The sequence below is a fragment of the Anopheles aquasalis genome, chromosome 3 (genome assembly GCF_943734665.1).
Source record: "Anopheles aquasalis chromosome 3, idAnoAquaMG_Q_19, whole genome shotgun sequence".
Taxonomy (NCBI): domain Eukaryota; kingdom Metazoa; phylum Arthropoda; class Insecta; order Diptera; family Culicidae; genus Anopheles; species Anopheles aquasalis.
This window is the reverse complement of record NC_064878.1, coordinates 42,039,064-42,052,854: the sequence shown is the minus strand read 5'-3', so window position 1 is coordinate 42,052,854 and position 13,791 is coordinate 42,039,064. Positions and strand designations below refer to the sequence as shown.

Here is a 13,791-nt window from a genome sequence, read left to right as displayed (position 1 = left end):
ATTTGGTCGCATTTTATCAATTAACCACACAAAAGGTTTTTATAAAATTCTTCTACTTTGGTGTTAACCTTTCAATAGCTCAAAAGTCTCAAACTCGTATTAGCCTGGGGGCCGCAATTTACAGTATCAACCATTCCGCTGGCCATTTCATAACATAATTTGAAAGGGCATGGCCAGAGAAGTAAAGGCAATTCCAAAACTGGGCGCCACGCCGGTAAAACGAAACGAAATCCGACGATGGAGGCGCCAGGTAGCCGGTAAAATTCCATACTTTCAGAGGTTTGTAATATAAATTTAAAACGAAAAGTAACCCATGGATCTCAAAATACAAAATCTCAGGAACATTTGGAAACTCAGTAAAAAGCATTGGAGCTGAATATTAAGCTGATGGAAAAATCATCAATCAATCAACAAGGGAGACGGCTGTATAGTGCGCCCAATATGAAAGCAGACTGGACGATCGGTAGCTTAAGTTCTCCCAACACTTAATGTGGTGCTGCTGCTCATCTCGTAATCTATGAGACAGCAATTTTCCATTTGATTGGACTTGATATGTCCATGTAATTATTTGCAAACGGTGTCTGGCTGAATGTTTGCTAGTTATAGCATACTGATGCAACCGTCCAAGGATGATTCATGACAATATGATACATTAGCGAGCTTTTCCCAAATGATTATCCCAAATGAGACAGCTGAAATGCTGATATGATGCGGCATCACCAAATTTTACCATTGATTTGACAAGATTGACTTGTCGTTGATTTATTGAATCATTTGCAAATAATTGATCAGTAGAATAGAGTTGAATTGAAATATTGTAGAATTGTTGGGCCAATGCGAAACCAGCAAAAGACGTTAACTAAGTGTTTATTTACATGAGCAAATAACAGTTTTCTTTTAATTTTATACATAATCACACAACGGCACAGCAGAAAAAATCTGTAGTCTTTTACTCATTTAAGTGCTTCCACTTAAATTATAAAACACAATCTTCAAAGTATGCAACCATAAAAGAGCATTAAAATGGACGGACAGAGGAAACTAAACACTGAATCATTTGTTGACCTGTGGAATGCCCCGTTGTACTCTTCTTTTGAACTTAGCAGGGGTGCAATGGTAAGCGAGAAATCGTACGGTGAACGAAGTTGAAAACCTATGTTTCCCAAACGTCCCATCTTTTCCAGGCCCGCCACGAGTTGCGTCTCAAGTTTTCCTTTTTTGCTCCTTTTCAGATTCACCGGAGCACCTTATGCTTTTCTTTAACAATCAGTTTCCCTTCGTTACTTTTCTACTGGATTTCACTGGCAGTGGTGTGATAAATGGAAATATGAATATACTTCGTTAGCAAAGTTAGGTAAAGCGAACCTTACCTACCTTCGAATGGCATATCGTGGTGAGTAAATGCTACAATTGTATGAGCAACGACACGACACTTCACTTGTTGGTAAGGCTGTTTAAGAGTGAGAAAATAATACAAATGATGCTACTTGGTAAGCTCATTACGGTCGCAAGTGGATCAAACACATTAATATCATACATGTTTGTGCTTTAGCTGAATTTTCAAAAAGTATTTAATAAATATAATAATAGGGGAAGTGGAATAATAGTATGTAAATTTTTTTTTTGCAATTTCAACCAATGTAAAAAACAGTAATGAAACTTCCTACCGCTGAAGCAACAGGCCATTATCAATAACATCATATCAAATGCATTCGAAACGCTGAATTCAGCATCGAAGAATGGAGCAAGTAAATCATATAAATCAAGCAGCGATTCTACTCACCCCAACGCATTTCGGCAGCTTACGGATGACGAACGGCATCTCAAACAATAGGAAAAAAGGAATCTAGGATCAATTTTTTGATGAGCCACTTATTGCACAATCCGCCCACTCGACTGCCTACGAGTCTGCATCCGAAATTCGTTCAACGACAAAGCCGGTAATTCAGTTGCAGAATCCGATGAAAACCGCAATAATCCGCAAACACGTTATCCTTAGCAAAGATGTAACTACGAGCCCGGTTTATGAATAGCACAAATCCAAAAACGGGTCCTTAAAATGGTGTGTACGGCAACAGACGAACATAATTATCTTATGCAATCGTTATACAAACTGAATCTTAAAGAGAAAACACCTCAAATCGAATTTTCGCAGCATAAAATTCCACACTTTTTCAAATACGCACATATACTTATCGTTGAACAGTCAAACAGCTTTCACGCACGGCATCATATTATCATTTTCCCAAGCCCACGATCAGTAACAACTTTTTCTTATGCCAAATCAAATAAATCCCAGTCGAGTACTGTACTTGAGGTGAGTACTTGAACGGATTGCAACCGCAATATTCAATGAATTTCAAGAATATAAACTATACGAAGAATCCAAGGAAGTAGATAGTTTCGTAAGTTTCGTAAGACTCTTTAAATACAATCAATGATATTGTAATCGCTGGCCACTGATAATGTTGACAAAAGAGTTAAGGATAAATATGCTGTTACGAGAGAGAGCTCCTAATTCCGTTGCGTTTTTGTAATTTCAAGCACGGTTGACATACTTCTACTGGACTTGATAGCACAAATCACATGACACATCTACATAAACCTAGAACCCGCATCTGATATCCCCTTTGAAAGGGATTGTATGCAAATCAGCATCACATACGCTTGCCCATTGCAGTACCATGACAAGAACCGTTTGAACTATTGACCATCTTGTACAGAATCCATGCCTTGGTAGTAGCACTCTTGGAAAGAGTCAGTCTTTAGCCCGTAGTTCGTTCATTCATGTTACGTACTGTAAAGCACTTGCCGATGTGCCATGCAAGCAGAGCAGCCAATTAGTGAGATCACTGAGCAGAATTTTCTCCCATGTATGTTGGACCACCGTGTTTTTTTTTGTTCCCGCAATGTTCGCCTTCTTTTCACGTTTAAGGAAACTAAGAGTCACGTCCAGCTTCGAAATTAGAGAAGCTTTTCCGGTCTCAAGTGGCCCTTTTTTCTTTTACGGCGATCGGTACTCGGAACCGGAACAAACTTCAAAATGAAAGCAAGTTGAAGGATAATTGCCCTGACTGTTCTTTTCTCTACTGATTTTCACTTTAAATTGAAAAGTCACCCCAAGAGGACCGACAGCGTTCGATGTGCGTTCGATCGATTTTAGACGTCGTTCATAGAACGAAATCATTGTAGCACTTCTTGTGACAAAGGTTAGGATCGAGGACTGATTAAGCCCTCGGCAAAAACAGATTTCGCACCATTTTCTGTGGGTGATTAGCGTGACTGGTACGTAGGGGTTGACAACATGATGGCAACGCAATGTTTTTAGCGATTATTTTGTTCTTTTCAATAATATCCGGTCTAATTATCCGGGAACAACTCCGTGTGCCTCTCACCAGCTGTATAATTTAAGTACGATAGATTTATTTTGTTTTTTATAGAAGTAAAACTCTCATCATAATTAATTGATGTATTAATGTTTACGTACCCTCAATGTTAAATAGAATTTAAACGATGCAGACAAACATTTATCTTGGATTAAAAATTATTCAATTTTCGCATTCAGAAACAGCTAACGTATTCGTATTCTATCTCTTCCCATATTTCATTTTCCATTATCTAATTTATGATATGCATACGACGAAAGAATCGATTGACCCATTAGTAACTCCTCAGGAAGCGAACTTTTAAGAAACGACAAGAGCATTATGATAATGATTTAGGCCATTTACCACATTCACAAAAACAAACAGATTATCAAAGATATTTAAATCTTTGATTCGAAATTAGGGAATACTGCAATCTTCCATAGGGGTCCATCATGCCATCACGGACAAAGTTGAAACCTTACCAGAAGAGAATTCGCACCAGATTCTCCTTTCAGTGCTGTACCGCTGCATCCCTGTTGAAAACATTCGAACAAAATAGTACAAATCGTATTGCGATGGTACCCTTATGATGTGTACGATGACCGGCATAACAGTGACGCCATTCGCTGCCAGCACCATGCGATGGTATCATCCGAAAGGTTTCTCCTAAGCAATCAGTCCGATCTCTGCGACGAAGCGTTAGTAATCAACCGTCAATCGGAAACGACATTTGCCGGTTGCCAACGGCATTTGATACTTGATAATCAGATTGTCAAATTTCATGCATCACCAGCATCACCGGCAGCGCATCGTTCAATGAAATCTGCTTCACTTTGGGCGTTTGCCATCATCGATATTTCTGCCACCGCTATCATCGCGTTTGGAAACGTGAACCAACAGCTTTCGCTTGGTGTCGAACAGTGATGAGCAATGTGATTTGAATTTCAAATAAAGCTGAACCAGCTTTTCGATTCCAGGCCACGATGATTCAAACACTATACACTCTGCTGCACAGGAAGCGCTGAATCAAGCAGCATGGAAGAAACAGAATGACGAAAGAACCGAATATAAGAAGTGTGATCGATTTGGGTGCTAGGTAAATGCGAAACATCCACCAAACCGCGAACTCAAATGTGCAAACAAGAAACAAATGGACGCCCGAAAAAGGACCCGATCCCCATTTCTCAAGGACCATGCTGGTGATTTCTTTCGTTGAGAGGGACGAGAGAAGGCGCGCACACGTCCGATCAAATTACCGTTTGATTGTGATTTGTAATGAATGAAATGAAATTCTATTTCCGATTCTTTTGTGGCTGACTAGAAAGCTACTAAGGATTCTTTCTATTTAATGCTGCCACACCGTATAGACTGATTGGAATTGACATTCTTACACGTATCCTTTGTGCGAAACGTCGGTTCTGGAAGCGTCTATTGATATTTATGCAGTACGGTTGTCTGAAGATAAATCTGATTACATTAGAGCGATCATCAATGGAGCGAATGGTAAATAGAAAACATTGCTTTTCAAAAATACTTTATTACAGATTAAAATCTACACTTTGATCTCATTTCAATACACCGTTATTTCTAGATGGCTTGTCGTAGAAATCTACATAATTACAAAAATAAAATGAATAACGATAGACACAAGAAGGAACTATATTGACAGTAACAACAGCTATTGACACAGGTCACGTCAAGTAACACAAAGAGCACAATACAATATTCATTTAATCATTTGTCCTGTCCGTCCACCGATCGTCGTGAATTGTCAAATTGATTCAATCAAATTATTTTCTACTTTGCCCTCTCTCTCGCTCGAAACCCACAAACAACGGTTATTTCACAGAGCATGAGGAAGGAACCGCGAAGGGTGCTGGAACATTGAATCAATCCCTCACTGTCAATGTGTATGCTGGAGGATAGTAAATTGGATACACATTTTACAATTTAGTCACATTTGCCTTTAATGAAGGTTATATTGCGCCTTCAGGAAGCTGTAGGATATTTTTTATTACTCATAAATGGTTCCTTGAGCACAGATAATGACACATAATTGGTCTTTATGGTACTACTTCGCTGCGAATCAATCCTGGTTTGCACTGGCGCGATTCCTTCTACGTTAAACATTGCTGATCAATTTTACAGAATCAACCTTTAGCTACCTTCTCGAAGGGAGCTAAAGTCAAATGTTGAACGTTTCCGGAATCTTACTTACTTACTTATTGAGCCCTACAACCGACGAGCGGTCTTGTCCTGCCAGAACAGAAACGGTGTTTCTGTTCTTCTGTGTTTCCGGAAACACAGAATCTTTTTTCGCAACCAATATACACTTTGAACAATATTTACTTTCATCCTGTCAACATTTATTCATCGTACGTAAGAAAAACCAGCGAATTAATGACGATAGGGCGTCAATAGAATTTATTTATTTATCTTTGATACACAGTGTTCACGGATCGTTCGGTAACGCTGGAACATTCTCATTTACCGAGCAGAGCCCGGGAATGTTTGGGTTTACTCCGGTGGTACACAGGGAAGCAGTAGCTCCCTTCTTATAGACGGCACGATCCAATACGTTTGTCACTCCATAGTTGCACACCAGATAGTAATTATTCCATATACCTGCCAACCAGTACTGCATTGCGCAACCGATCTTCGACGAACGATCGCTTGCCATCTGAGTGAAGTGTCCAATCGCTGGCCTAGACAGTCGGAGATCGGAGAACAGAAAGATCGAAGGTAAGGAAGCTGCTTGCTGATCGAGCCACGCACATTGTCACTTACCCGGTATAGTTACGTGGATATGCGTCAACAAATGACTGTAGGGTAATCTTGTACTCATCCCACCAACGTTTCGTCATATCAGTAATTAAAGTCTCCACTGTTTTAGTCATACCGTAGAAGCTGGTTATAGCAATGTTCTGTCCAGCCCATGCATAGACGGCCGTATTGCGGCATGCATCATGGGCAAAGTTACACGAACGGGCATTGTTACCGGCCTGAGCAGCAAGCTCGTTGTCCCAGCTTAGCGTGGGCATACGATTTGCGGGCGCAAATCCAGTCAAGTTACCAATAGCTAGCTGTGATCGTAGCCCATTGTGCTGGGAAAGAATAATGTTCTGATAGGTGGCATTGAGGTCCACGACACTGGGACTCTTGGTTGCACAGTTAGGCCCACCGGTTAATGGTGGAGGATTGCAGCCAACGTTCACGCGGTTACCTGTGCAGTAGGAAGGGTTACAGTACTGCTGAGCATGCAATGCTCCGATGAAGCCACTAATGGCCACTACGATAGCTACGATTGGAATAGATTCTCATTGCAGTACTCATGCCAACGATTAAGGAGCTGTATGGTTCAGTTGTATGCTTACCCAACACCCGATTTGCCATCTTACTGTCGATCGTTTGCTTTCCAAAAAACGTCTTCACTCCACAGCGCTGCTGATGATACTGTCAGATACTACTTGGGTTTTATAGCGAACGACAACAATCAGTTTGCCTTCACTCTTATCATGCCGAACTCTTAGGTCTCCATCGATATGCAGCTGTGTTAACAAATCCAGTGTACGCCATAGAAACTAGAACATGTAACAATGAGGTGGTTTTGTCCCGCAAATCCGTACGCTGCCTGAAAAACATTCCCTACCATTCCGTTTTCGTCGGTTCCAGGAAAAGCACCACCAACGAAACAAGCACCGTGCATTGTTTGAATTTCCCATCTGCCTAGTCTGAGGCCAAACTGGATTGCTACTCGAAAGAACTAGCCTTGTTGCTGATCGTGATGATGTATAGCTAGATAAAAACTAACTCATTTAAAAGGTGAGAAAATAACAACCAATTCACGATAGAAAACATTTACATAGTTGTTATTTGCTTTGCAAGATGGGAGCACGTGGATTGTGTCATGTAGCTACGTCAAGTACCCAATCCCACTCATGAACGACCTTGTTGTTAACAAACTGTTTATTGAATTGATTCTGCCCTCGTTAGCAACTCACCTTCAACACTTTAATTATGTGACCCTAAAACTGTTGATGCAACACCTTTCAGCATCGTCTATATCATCGTCAAACTACCCAATGCGTTTTTGGTTATGAAATGATATAGAGAGATAGGTACAAGGTGCTCTAGGATGGAGTAAGGAAACTGTACCGACGGAAACCGTACCGAAAGGAACCGTATTGTTATTGTTGAGTTTGTAAAGCAAAGGAAGTATTCTCGTGAATGAAATTGATACTAAATTAAGTTGAAAAGATTTTCAAAAATAATATTGTTATACTCTATAAATTACGTCCTGTAGATTCATCGAATGTATGCAGAGTATTGCTAATAGCACCCTACCAAACCCGTTACACGATTTATGCAAACACAACGCGAAAGAATGGTTCAAAAATATGGTGTAATAGCCTTCCAATTAATTCAATAATTGATTGAGAGACTTGCTATTACTGGTATAAAATTTATCTTAAGTTGGATAATTGTAAAGTTTAAAAAACAATTCCATCTCACTATGCCTCATTTCAATAAACATTCAATAAACTTCACTTAACCTAAAAAGTGACCTTGAAACCTTAACTAAACGTATCGCAGACTAATAGTTCATTCGTTTGAAACACGTTTTATTAAATTGTGTATATTTCATTAAAACTTAATGCTTTAATATCATTTTCAAGCTGTTTCTTTTCCTGTGTCATTGCCTTGCACTCATTAATAACATATTCTCTTTTACCTAGCACACAGCAGCTTTCCAAGAAGTCCAACACATGGGATGAGAAATTCTGTCACGGAGTCCGAAACACCAACGTCCTGAAGGAACAGGAGGCGACTCCCAGCCCGCAAGCAGTTTATAAATATAACCAAACCCCATTGGTCAACAGCACGAAAACCACCAAATTTGACCATCTGTAAACATTTCATCTTACTCTGAACAGCTCACCAAAAAGTGCTCACCGTATCATGGATCCCTGCGTAATCCCCGTTTACTACTGAGCATAACAGGTCGACGGAAGATCTACAGCTTCAACAATTCATGCAGCTACCGTTTGGCAGTGCTCCCCATTCGCCACCATCAAGAACGTGCTAATCTGCACTTTTCTTATCGCATTCGATGCTACGCTACGTTCTTGGAGACGATAACAAACACTCACAAAACCATAGGCAGAGAATATGGTCAACAGGCGAGGGCTGCTTCTAGCATTGTCTTGCGCCAAACTTTAAGAAAGGGGATTATGTAAATTTGAGGTAAAAACAATGACTGTGTATGCTTCAGCGGTGCCTTCGGTGGACAGGGATGTTGTTAAAAGTTATCGATCTGACGATAAATATCCCTCCGTTGTCCCGATGGTGGTGGTGATCAGTAGATTTATGGGTCCATTTAAGCATAATTCCTGTCTACCGCGCATCCGGCGCTGAGCGAAGAAGAAACGGTGTGTTCCAGTTCGTGCAACATAATAACCCAGCACCACATCGTCGTCGGTGTCGTCGCCGTCCGGTCCGTGCCGGGTTTGTTAAGCTCATTTGTGAAATTTCCGGCTTTCACAGCACACGGGTTGCACTTGGTAGAGCATCCGGGCACGATGGAGCGAAACGGAACTTAAACATAATTCACTGCCTACCGATGGTGCCATTTTGGGGAATGCTCCGTCCACGGGTAGGCTAATAGGTATGGTTGAATGTGTTGGGGAAGATAATAAGAAGTTTCTTTCGGCCAAAATGTGTAATCAACTGAACCGCGGAATCTCGGGGAGTTCGATCGAACATCGAAAGGTTCAGCTTGAGAGCATAACATTTAACATTGGACATCTACTATTTCTAGCATATTTGGAATGATTGTGAATTACACTATGTAGTTAAACCACATTCTCTAAATGCTAGTTTAACTTATGGGGGGCCTGTAATTTCTGCCAAAAAAAGGATCATTTTTGACGATTTTTTGTGACGCAACCATTCAACTTTATTTTTCCAAGTAAGTAGCACATAAAGCTACAACTTTTCAAAAATATTTAGTTTTATTTTGGGGAAGATTCATCACAAATTCCATCCATGGCATCTAATTTAAGCAGTCGTGTCTTCGATAAGATACTTTTTACGGTGCCCATCGTAGCTGCGGGATGGGTGATTAGAAAAATACAAATTGATGCTCGTTTGAAAAATTATAAGTTTATCCAAGTAGCCTTGAGAGATTTTGTTGGATTTCTAATTTTTCGATTTTTAGCAGACTTTTGAAGTTGAAAAAGTGATGCTTTTTGTCATTTTGCCTAAAAACACGATTTTTAAAGATTTGTTTGAAAAAAAGTATTAGCAATTTTCATGAAATCTTGACGGGGCTACCTGGCAAAGAGTGTACAGATTATGTGTTAATAATTTCAAATCGATCGGTTCAGTAGTTTTTACGATAAGATGGGCACCGACTTTGAAAACGTTGGTTTTGGAAAACGCTCTTCAAAGTAGCGTGCTGCATGGAGCCTTGTATGAAACGCGGATTTTCGGAAATCTGTATCTTTGTCAGTTTTTCCTCGGTTGATACAAAACTTTTACACAATATTTTGAAAGGGTTAGCTTTCAGGTAAAAATGTAAATGTCCCGCCAGACGATTAATGAATAGTGCACTTGAGGAATTTGCAAAATATTTCACTTTTACATCTCCGGATTGTTGCTCCACTTGAGACTGGTTGTTTGCGGCTGGAAAACAAACCAGGTTCATCAAGTGTTAGTGGTACGGCGTGGTGGTGATGGTACACCTGCCGTCGTATGTATTTAGTCACGGGGTTAAAACAGTTCACGGCCCACCGAAGTGAGTTTACGAAACATCCCAAGCAGTGCAAACAATGTGCCCATCAACCCAACAGTACCCTCGTCAGCAGGTTTTCGACCAACGGAACGCTGCGTTCTGTTTGCGAAATACATTTGAAAAACATTTAGCAAAAGATGAAAACTGTAACGACGGACGGCAGTTTGATGGAATGCTCGATGAAGTGGTAGCTGCAACAGCTGTTATCGTCAGTTCAGCTTCCGCGGAATACTCGCTGTTGGCGAATTTCCTTTGCTTCAACACCCTCCCCACAACACCTTTGCATGTTACAGTTTTGTATGCACGGTTGTTTCGTTGAAGCTGATACGCAATATGAGATTATCTGGCTCTGGGATATAGTATTCGGGTACGCATAATAACACACTATAGTCGACCGGTGTAGTGTTGCAGAGCAACCGTTTACCGGACCGACCGCAGCCCTATCTCGGGTTAAGCAATTATTGACATGAGGCTTTTCTGTTGATATTTACCGAGCAGTTCAAACAAACCGAGTCTCCAAACATTCCGAGAAAAGGACGAACGAAGCACAAGTGGTAAGGTGCCCGATTGTCGTCTAGAGAGATTTCCTGTGCCCAGTCGGTACGCGTACACCCGGTGGGTGAATGTCTCGGGAAGTTTCGCCAGTTCCTCGAGTGGCTAACCGATGCCTGCGGTCCACCGTTGGGTGTATCTTGGTGGGAGTAGTTCTTTGGTTGAAAATTTTGCCCAAAAGCATAGGCATAATTCAAACAGTGCACGCAATTTGCGACCGAACGGCCAACGGAAGTAGAATGGATTTGTAAGAGAAACAAAATTTCGTAAACCGAAATGCACTGATGCTGGGTGCGGGTTGCGGTGCGCTTAGCGAAGCATTAAAATGTCGACCCATTCGTCGGCCCGCAACATTCACCTTTTCCTTCAATCATACCTACTACAAGAATACAAGGAAGAAAAATTATTAACGAACAGACTTTAAATGTTTTGTCCATAAAAAGATAACAAAGGCAACTGTAGTATGAGTTGCTGAAAAATGTATGCAACACTCGAACTTAAAATGCATTTATCAACGACCTTTAATGACCTGCGACCCGTTGGCAGTCAGCTTTTCACAATGTGTACTCGCAGTTTGGTGCATTTGCAGATCATAAATATACATCCAAATTGCCATCCATAAGCCGAAAGGATGAATGATCGATAGTAAAAATCGCTATCGCATTACTGTACCTCACTTCTTTTCTTGCTCATTTTTCCACTTCAACACTCGGCATCACTATGGCCATCGTAAAGGCATGCTGCATCGCAATGATACATTATCATTGGACGGTTCAATGCATCCGCTTGCCTCAAGCAAAATCAAAGCACGGAACTGCTGGTGGGTCGAACCGCCAACCCCACCGGATTAAAATGCAATTAATTTGCCCATTCTGGCCAAATGGTATTTTCTCTTCGGAAATCAATATTTGTGGCGTTGGTATAAACTACGCAGAGCCGCGAAAAGATCTCTGTGATGTGGCGACAATTGCAACATTGCAAACCGTGGTTGCTGGCTTGTTTCGTGATACGCAAGAAATATATTCATTCATGTTTTGGAACTAGCATCAGTAGCAGTTGTACAAGTTGTGGAATAATTAAGATTAAATTCCTCGCTCGTGCTAATATGCGGAAATGTTGGAGGACTTCTGGACGAGAAGAATAAACAGGAAAGGAAGGAACGTGCATACTAACTACTCCACTATTCCACTCTGGTTGTCGTTAAAGGTGATTATGATTAATCGATCGATTTACTGCTGAAAGAACAGTCTATATACTAAGTGAAGTAAATTGTGCAGGTCCTTTTCAGTAATCACCCAGTTTGAGCTAGACAGCACTGTAGCATTTTAAATAATAACCACATATTTAATTAGACCTTCGAGCTTCAATAGCAACCTAGCTTATGAGATAAACTATCTTTCAATTGAATGCATTAGTTTCAGCATTAGTATTACCAATCCAATGCTATTTTGAGGGTCAATTTCTATCGTTTGTATCTTTGTAACTTGAAATGATTGATGTTGGACTGCCCGACACTCAAACTGGTAGTAGAGGAGAATTAGTAGGTAATAAGATGATTCAGTTCGTTAGAACTCGTGATTGGTGGAATTAGAATTAATTGAACCCAATGTCCTACTAGACATTTTTGGCAAGAAGTCGCCAACAGCCCGGTCAATAATTAATCTTCTGCCGCTGATTAAATCAGTCGCCTCTTTTGTGCGTAAAAAAAGAAATGGACCTCCCGTTAACGGAATGCGACTTCGAATTGGTGGGGGGATGGGACATCGATGGGCCTCATTTTTCTATTTATAACATAAACACACTATCTCAGAAACTAATTAAAGTTAATTTCCTTGGACGTAGCTTCCATTGCATACATACGCATAGAAAATAGTCAAATTAAAACTTCGAAAAGACTTCTTAATAATAACTTAATTAAAATATATTCAAATAGATCGAACTATTGTTTGAACTAGTCCATTCAATTCCTTATCATAAAGGCGCCAAAACAAAGAGTGGAAACGGGTGAGGGATACTTTTTTTTAGTAAATTTTAAATTATGATTTTTTTCGGAAAATCTTCAGCTTACCCTCACATTTCTTTTGTGTCGTGGTTTCACTGTAATCTGCCCCGGGGCGAACACCCTATTGACACAGAACATTTTCTCGCTCCTGTTAATGTCTAACAGGAGAGAATTTGTATGGCGCGCTCCTGTTAACCCCTAACAGGGGCGAGAAAATGTTCTGTGTCAATAGGGCACTTCCGAATCCGGTGCTGTCGAGCCATAAGTGAAAAAAAACCAAAACAAGGAGATTCGCTAAAAAATCCGGACGAAAGGTGCTTTTTAAAAAGTAATTCCGCAGTTCTTACGCCGTTATTCTTGAACACTGTGGACTTCTCAAACTTCTAGTTTATCTGTTACCTCCTTTCTTCGTTTCTAGCGATGCACTGTTAACCACGACGCAGTGACTAGCGAATCGGTTTCCGCGTTTTTCCGCCGCCGTTTCGGACCTCAACATGCGCAAATACCAACAACTGGCGCTGGTGCTGCTTTCGATCACCTGCGTTGTGATACTGCTGGTGTACAAGAGCGAAAACAATCGGTTAAAGTACGTGCTGGAGGTGGTGAACATCTTTGGCCGTAACGATGCCGCTAGCTTGATCCGGATCGACAACAGCAGCCGGCTTCACAGTTCACCGTACGAGTTCGACAATCCTTTGCCGGCATGGCAACGCATCGGCGATGGGTTCTACGTTTACTCGTCATTCTGGCAGAAAAATGAGCTGGCTGCCGGTGGCACCGTGATCAGTATCGTGGTGGGGTTGGAACAGGCCATCGTGAACTTCAAGTGCCAGATTCAGCATGGCAGCAGCGATATCGTGACCGGAAAGCTGTTATTCACACGCATCGAACCACCGACGACTGGTTCGGTGAAAAGCCCAAACGGAGAGTCTTTCGCTGTGTATAAATTCTTCTGCAAGGTTGCCCGAGACTTTGGCCAACCGACGGAAGTGATCTTCACCGATGTGAACCATGCCATCAAGCGGTACGTGCCACTGCGGGTGCTCGAGAGCCGTTCCGTTCGGCAACGCATGACA

At 41.1% G+C, this 13,791-nt stretch overlaps 2 protein-coding genes across 4 annotated transcripts in view; one reads left to right on the top strand and one right to left on the bottom strand.

Annotated features, from left to right (window-relative positions):
- Nucleotides 1–5,820: 5,820 nt before the first annotated feature.
- Nucleotides 5,821–6,846, bottom strand: LOC126576668 (antigen 5 like allergen Cul n 1-like). The gene is made up of 3 exons (XM_050237974.1): nucleotides 6,743–6,846; nucleotides 6,156–6,666; nucleotides 5,821–6,073 (listed from the first exon to the last, which is right to left on the bottom strand). The coding sequence occupies exons 1-3, from the start codon at nucleotides 6,759–6,761 to the stop codon at nucleotides 5,821–5,823; spliced, it is 783 nt and encodes a 260-aa protein (XP_050093931.1). The 5' UTR covers nucleotides 6,762–6,846.
- Nucleotides 6,847–12,985: 6,139 nt separating this feature from the next.
- Nucleotides 12,986–13,791, top strand: part of LOC126576518 (uncharacterized) — a 2,218-nt gene continuing 1,412 nt past the window's right edge. Inside the window, exons 1-2 of one of the 3 annotated variants that reach the window (XM_050237825.1) lie at nucleotides 12,986–13,043; nucleotides 13,134–13,791. The exon at nucleotides 13,134–13,791 is cut by the window's right edge and continues 1,412 nt beyond it. In XM_050237825.1, coding sequence (XP_050093782.1) covers nucleotides 13,210–13,791 — 582 coding nt within the window. In that variant the 5' untranslated portion in view covers nucleotides 12,986–13,043; nucleotides 13,134–13,209. Of the gene's footprint in view, nucleotides 13,044–13,102 lie in introns of all 3 variants that reach the window. The other 2 variants (XM_050237826.1, XM_050237827.1) reach the window with 2 other exon arrangements.